The following is a 7,539-nucleotide window of genomic DNA, read 5'->3' as shown; positions in this document are numbered from 1 at the left end:
TATAGATCTATATGTAGATGACGATGACGTTAATTACTGAAATTATATTTGTTTACAAAAGTAAATTCTTATTTTAAATATTAGGAATATAAATTTATTAAACCAAATATTTGTTTAACTTTTTGATCAAAAAGATATTTTTAGTTTATTAATAATATATATTTAAATATATAAATATATACAATTATAATTAAAAACCAGATAACTTTGAAAGGGTTACTAGGATTTGTGAAGATGATGATCACGAGATGAATCTTTTAATATCTAAAATCCACCGTCTCAAAAAGAGAAAAGATGCATTGAATGAAGAATTCTACTTAAGTGTGTCGAAGGAGTTTAAAATGTTTTTAATGCAATTAATCAATGCATCCCATAATGGTTTATGGTTCCAAGGTGAAGAAGCTCATACGAAAAGACAAGAATGTTGCGTAATCCAGAGATTCGTCCCACACAACCTTCCCAAAACTCCATTGTCGTTGATGTAATTAGAGCTTGAAGAACACAATGAAATCTAGAGGTTGATGGTCGACTTAAGACAATGAATATGGGTATGATATTATTTTTAACAGCCCAAATAATAAATATCAAAATCTAATAATTTAAACCGTGAAGCCCACATCGATTGTAGACTTGAGTTAATGAAACACTGCATTTTAGTGGGACACACATATCACAATGTCAGAAGATGACTTTGTGACGTGGAATCCTAGATGGTACGCTAAAGAGTGAGAAAACATATTTTTATATATATAGATTAAAAGATAAATAAAAAATATAGTTTCACAAGTCAAAAGAAGATATGACTCTTTAATTTTTTTTACCACAATATTATTTATATATTTCCACAAAGTTTGAATGATCATACAAGCAACAGTGGCAGATCTAGAAGACAAGTTAATTGGGGGCACAACTACAACTTTTAAACTAGACGGGGGCATTGTCATAAGATTTGAGCTAATTGTTTCAAAAAACTCAAGATTTGAACTGAATATTTAAACAAAATAAAAATTAGTTGGGGGCACGTGACCCCGTACCAGTTAAGCTACATCCGCTCCTGACAAGCAATATGAGATTTTTTCTAATAATATGAAAATTTAGAAAGGGAAAATAATTTATTTTTACAAGAAGTAAACTTACCTGAATATATTTCATGTTGTATGATAATTATTGAACAACTTCTGAATTTAAGATGAAACAAAATGAATAACTAGCTATAACTTACTGTATTCATGTACATAATTTTATCGGTTCGGTGAAGAAACATTAACCCGCGTTGCAACGCCGGTACTATCCTATTAGAGCATCATTAACCCCAGATTCTAGAGGGTGCTTGTTATTATTTTAGTCAAAAAAGAAGGAAAGAGAAAGAGCAGAAGACGAAGAGTAGCTTACATAAGCGTTCAGTTTTGCTGTTGTTTGCACTGTTCTGCGGGCCCCACTGACACGTGGTGGCCGCAAATGGTTCATCTATTAATTTTTTTTTTTTTTAAATCCGAAAAAACCAAAAAGAAAATGTTAAGCACCCCATTTTAAGCAATGGGGGTTAATGATGCTCTTACGCATTATGATAAACAATATATAGAAGCAGAATATTAATTGAACACCTACAAGTTGACGTACCAAACATCTTCAAATTTTAGTTTAAGCTCCATTTGATAATAGCGACTCACATGATATACGGAAAAAAACATTAATTCGTTGCAACGTAAGTTTGACTTCATAATACGGGAAAAAACATTAATTCCAAAATCCCAAAGTTTGACTTCATAATATGGTTACTTAACGAATGTTATATACGTGTTATTCAATCCGCAAAACATTGTTTTCGGTTTAAAATCCCAAGTTCCTCGGAATTTCCTCAGAATTTTCTGAGGAAATTTCGAGGGACTAGGGGTTTTAAACCGAGAACCCACATGTTCCTCGGAATTTCCTAAGAAAATTCCGAAAAAATTTCGAGGAACAATACTTTATAATCAAATTCCTAAATCGAGAAAGTAAATTCCGAGGAAACCCTCAAGTCCCTCGGAATTTCCTCGGTATTTCAGCAAAACAAAAATAAAAAAATAAAGCTACTCTGATTCCGAGTCAATGGCTTCTTTTTTTTATGTTTTGTGAGGGAGAAGTGACCATCTCTGCAACCTTCGTACAATGGTTGCTTTCCAGCATCCAACATATCATAAAATCTCCTAGTTTCTGCATTGGGTAAATCTTCCCCTCTAAAATGATCATTTACCATCTGCTCAGTACATACACCATAATCTACATCCGTTCTAATTGGTTCTTCTAATCTAACCGCCGACTGAGGTTCGCTAGTACTACCAAGTTCATAACCAGTTTCCCCATGATGGTACCAAATTTTATAACTTCGTGTAAACCCACTCAAATATAGATGAGTCAAAACATCTCACTTTTTAATAACTTTTCTATTTTACAATTAGAGTAAAGACATCTTAACTTACATGTTTCTGCTTCCGGTTGTCGGCGAACTAACCCCATGAATTCGGTTATACCTCGTTGGTATTCTTTCGTAAGCAATCTCGTCTCCGGATCCAAATGAGGTTGATCGATCCAAGAACGAAAATAATTTAAAGAAGACATGTTTTTTTATATCAATTTCGTGATAGTAGGAGAGAAGAAGAAGAAATAGAGTGAATGAAGAGGAAGAGGGGTGGCTGTATTTATACATGAAATCTAGCCGATATACTGAGGAATTTCCGAGGAAAAACTACTTTTCCTCGAAATTTCCGAGGAATTTTTAAAATCGTCCAACGGCTATCCCAACGGCTCTCTAACGGCTACGAAATGTCCTCGGAATTTTAGAAATATCTGTCGACGGACATGGTTTCCTCGGTATTCCTTTGGAATATTCCGAGGAAATGTGTTTTCCTCGGAATTTCCTCAGAAAATTCCGAGGAAATTCCGAGGAAACCACATTTCTGGGTTTCTTCGGAATCTCCTCGGTTTTTCGTCAGAAAATTCCGAAGAAATCATTTTCCCTCGGAATGTCCCTCAGAATACCGATGTTTTCTTGTAGTGGTATGAAGTTGAGACTTCAACATATATATCTCTCTCCTCTAACATGAGCGTAACTAGACAAACCCCAAAGCCTGCAGAAACACACAGAATCTTTTCTCTGGTTCTGTGGACCGGTCTATAGTCTCACGTGCAAAAGAAACACATTCAACGTCTCTCTCTATATCTTCTACTTTTCATAACCCAACTGTTTTAGATTTTCTTCGGGACATCTTCTGTTGTTAGAACAAAAACATCAGCTTTATAAGCTCACAAGCATCTCCACTCTTCCATAGATCAAAACCACAACTTTCTTTGACCTTCTTCTTGTTTCATTTCTTATTCAAATTGGCTGAGTTATTTTAGAGAAAATATTTTATTTTGTCTTTTTTATATTGTAAACCTAGAGGTAGTATTACAAGTTTAATTTGCCTTTTGCATTGTCTTACTCTCGAGACAAAAAGAGAAAGACAAACACTTTCTGTCTGTTTTTCCTCCCTCTCTCTCTCTCGCTCGAACCCTTTTCATATTTTCTGAGAGCATATTATTTTTTCGACGAACTTTGTAGCTAATTATGGCCTTAGAGGCTGTTGTTTACCCGCAAGATCAATTCTCCTTCATCTCTTGCAAAGATTTTCAGTTTCACGACTTCTACTTTCAACAAGAAGACAATCAAGATCTACTAGACACCAAGAACAACATTAAGCTAGGGCAAGAACAGAGACAAGGGTTTCCGAGTATTAATTATAACGGTAAAAGCGAAGACACCAATGATGACTATAACAAAAACGATCAGGAGCATCTTCAATTGCCAAAAGACGACCTTCTTTGTGGATCTGCCTTGGACCAACCTCCGTCGTCGGATGTGGCGGCGGGAGGGGGGAGGAGGAAGAGAAGAAGGTTGAAGAGTAGCAAGAACAAGGAAGAAATCGAGAACCAGAGGATGACTCACATCGCCGTCGAGAGAAATCGCCGGAAACAAATGAACGAGTACCTCGCCGTTCTCCGTTCTCTCATGCCGCCTTCTTATGCTCAAAGGGTTAGTCTCTATATACAATAGCTATATATGTATATGTTCGTTTGAGCGCGTGAAGTCTTATCTTAACGCGTGAAGAAAATAAAGACAAAGACAAAGCCTATGTTCTAGAATTTTAGTTTCATTAGGACATAGGAGTATATGTAGACTATATGTGTATATGTTTGAACATAAGTTTGATAAAAATGATGAATGAAGGTTGACAAAAAAAAAATTGATATAACGAATGAATGACGTTATTGCTTTCATAGTATAGGAAAATGGCCTTTTTCAACCCGAACAATTACGATTGTGACAAATACTACCTGAACAATTGATCAGTATCAAATAGAACATCAACTCAATTACAATTCAAAAATATTACCTAAACTTTTTAAAACGTACCAAAATCTACAGAATCCGTAATATAAGTTAGTCAACCGTTAAAAAAAAAACAAAACGACGACGTTTTGGTTTAATCTTTTTCTAAAAAAACATATTCATTCTAGGATTCGAATTCGTGTATTGATACACTTTAAAATAGACACTAACCACTGAACTAAAGTAAATATTTGATATATTATTACGAATTCGAAAGTATATATACTACTATATTTCTTCATCTTCTCCAAATAAATTTTGGTGATAATATTTTCTCATTTCTATAAATATATTAAAATGTTTAATAATTATCATATCTTTAATACACTTATATTATACTAAAATATAAATAATAAAATATTTTAAATGATACAAAATTAAATATACTTAAAATTTTGATACTATTTATAAAGTTCTCTTATATAAATTATTGTAATTTTAAAAATTTGAATGGTAATTTTTTATTTTTACAAATTAATATAATATATTTATAGTAATGGAGTAATATCATAAATTTTTAAAATTACAATAATTTATATAAGAAAACTTTATAAATAGTTTCAAAATTTTAATTATATTTAATTTGTGCAATTTAAAATATTTTATTATATTTATATTTTAGTATAATATAAGTATATTAAATATATGGTAGTTAAAAAATATGTTAATGTATTCATAAAAATGAGAAACAATTATCACCAAAGTTTTATTCAGGGAATATGAAGAAGTATATATCAAAAATTTACCTTATAGTTCAGTGGTTAGAGTGTCTCTTTTAAAGTGTATCAATGCCCGGATCCGAATCCAGAATGAATATTTTTTTTTTAAAGATTAAACCAAAACGAAGTTATTTTGTTTTTTTAACGGTTGACTAAATTACTTTACGGTCAATTTAGATTTTGGCACGTTTTAAGAAGTTATGCAGTATTTTTGAATTATAATTGAGTTGGGGTCGTATTTAGCACTGATCAATTGTTCATGTAGATTTTGGCATATTTTAATAAGTGTAGGTAGTATTTTTGAATTATAATTGAGTTGAGGTCGTATTTAGCACTGATCAATAATTCATGTAGTATTTGGTACGACTGATATTGTTTGGGTTGAAAAAGACCCTTTTCCCTTCATAGTATAAGCCAATGTACTCTCTTTAGATGGAAACTATGGGTAGTGGGTTTGTGGGAGCACGAATAAAGTCCTGACCATCATTGCACTAAAAAGGACTATAGACATCATATAAAACTGTGAATACTTTAATATCAAAACAATGTACTAAATATAAAATTTTGATTGTTTTTTGGAAAACCTTTTGCAATATCTATGGGCTTAACCTATGGTTTGTGGTGGTTAAAGGGAGATCAAGCGTCAATAGTTGGCGGAGCCATTAACTACTTAAAGGAGCTTGAGCATCATTTACAATCAATTGAGCCCCCGTTAAAGAGAACCACCGTTCCAGTAGACACCGGAGCAGCAGCCGCCGCCGACGAACAGACCGCCAGCTCGGTTGGACCGTTCTCAGAGTTCTTTGCTTTTCCTCAATACTCTAGCCGACCTTCTTCATCGTCTGTGGCTGAAGGGATGGCTGAGATAGAGGTGACGATGGTGGAGAGCCATGCGAGTGTGAAGATACTCGCCAAGAAGAGACCGAAACAGCTTCTTAAACTGGCGGCATCGATACAGAGCCTAAAGCTGACTGTTCTTCATCTCAACGTCACCACTCGTGACGACTCCGTCCTCTATTCCATCAGCCTAAAGGTACATTTATCCCTCTCACACTTTATTTTGTCTTTTATAGTTTCTTAACGAAATCAGAGCTAAAGTGACATATAATACCGTATTTAGGGTTTTATATTGTGTTGCAAATCCAAATTAAAGTGGTATTATCCACATAAAAGTGGTCTTAGTGGAGCACTATATAATCACTGTTCTGATACTTTGTTTTGGGTCAATGACTCACTGATTTCTCTTCTTTCTCTCATCATAAAGTTTTATTCATTTAATGTGTCTTTTTTTGTTTACGCATTTAGTTTGTCTCCTATTTGTGTGTCTTGTGATTCATTTTTCTGGGCCAAAATGTTTTGAAGAACAATTTTAAATCGTTTTTCGTTTTTTTACTTGGTTAGGCTGGCCTCAATTATTGGGGAATGGGTCAAATTCAGCATATTTATTTAACCAAAAAACAAAAAAATGGGTAATGATTCCTGATCAGGGACTAAAAAGATGACATATGTTTATACATGTGTGTATGTGTGTTATATGTGTACTGTAGAAGTTTTTGGTGGTCACAGAACTGTACACGGCAGAACGAAATGACACCACTCGTTTCAGGATACATTCATAAGCTTCTTCCTCGAAATAATATACATTTCCTTTTATCATTTTTTTTTGCTCTGGTTTTTCTTTAGGTATGTATCAACACTTTTTATGCAACTTATATTTAAATATTTCATTGATTCTTTTTATTTAAAAAATTGGGTTGATTCAGGTTGAAGAAGGGAGCCAGTTGAACACAGTGGAAGATATTGCAGCAGGCATGAATCAAATCCTAAGGAGGATTGAAGAAGAGTCGTCTTGAGCTAATATAGTTGGGTTTTAGTTATGACACATTTAGAGGAACTCTAATTTTTCATGTGTTGTCTTTCATATCCTTTTTCATATTAAAATAGATAAAAATAAATTTGATTGGTCTTTGTGTCTTTTGTTTTCTTACTGCTTCACTTTTAAATGTATGCTGATGCTTCATGCCTCATTTTCTTTTATTTCTCCCATTATTGAAACGACTTCGTTTTCATTTTGTTACTAATATAGACTAAGTTAAAATTAAAGATAATGCTTTATTTAATCAGATGAAATTGGTATGGCAGGTTGTTACTGATTGAAAATGCTATTGCATAAAACTCCCCCTATTTCAAAAGATATATATTCTAGAATTTTCACACGTCTTAAAAAACTATATATAAAATTTTGACAGTAAATACATTATTTTCTGTGATTAACTATTTCCTATGATTTTAATCAATCAAAATTTAGGAAACACAATTAATGTTTTTGAAATTTGCAATATGCTATTATTACATTATTACGTACATTGAAAATATAAAATATAGATCTTTTTGAAACAATTTTTTTTTTCT

At 32.8% G+C, this 7,539-nt stretch overlaps 1 protein-coding gene across 2 annotated transcripts; it reads left to right on the top strand.

Annotated features, from left to right (window-relative positions):
• Positions 1-3,091: 3,091 nt before the first annotated feature.
• Positions 3,092-7,154, top strand: LOC108842283 (transcription factor bHLH96). Of its 2 annotated transcripts, none has more exons than XM_018615149.2 (3): positions 3,092-4,051; positions 5,759-6,160; positions 6,675-6,874. In XM_018615149.2, the coding sequence occupies exons 1-3, from the start codon at positions 3,587-3,589 to the stop codon at positions 6,744-6,746; spliced, it is 939 nt and encodes a 312-aa protein (XP_018470651.2). In that variant the 5' UTR covers positions 3,092-3,586; the 3' UTR covers positions 6,747-6,874. The 2 variants fall into 2 exon arrangements, with proteins under 2 accessions (XP_018470651.2, XP_018470650.2); XM_018615148.2 differs by lacking the exon at positions 6,675-6,874 and adding an exon at positions 6,891-7,154 and having other exon boundaries at positions 3,095-4,051.
• The last annotated feature ends 385 nt before the right edge of the window (positions 7,155-7,539 follow it).

The sequence above is a fragment of the Raphanus sativus genome, chromosome 2 (assembly GCF_000801105.2).
Source record: "Raphanus sativus cultivar WK10039 chromosome 2, ASM80110v3, whole genome shotgun sequence".
Classification (NCBI taxonomy): domain Eukaryota; kingdom Viridiplantae; phylum Streptophyta; class Magnoliopsida; order Brassicales; family Brassicaceae; genus Raphanus; species Raphanus sativus.
The sequence above is the reverse complement of the archived record's forward strand: the minus strand, read 5'-3'. Positions and strand labels throughout refer to the sequence as shown.

Bases quoted from the DNA above. Each gene is read 5' to 3' on its own strand.
- LOC108842283 (XM_018615148.2), top strand. From the start codon at position 3,587: ATGGCCTTAGAGGCTGTTGTTTACCCGCAAGATCAATTCTCCTTCATC. The intron at 4,052-5,758 runs GTTAGTCTCTAT...TGGTGGTTAAAG, and splicing joins CGCCTTCTTATGCTCAAAGG to GGAGATCAAGCGTCAATAGT. The intron at 6,161-6,890 runs GTACATTTATCC...GGGTTGATTCAG, and splicing joins TCTATTCCATCAGCCTAAAG to GTTGAAGAAGGGAGCCAGTT.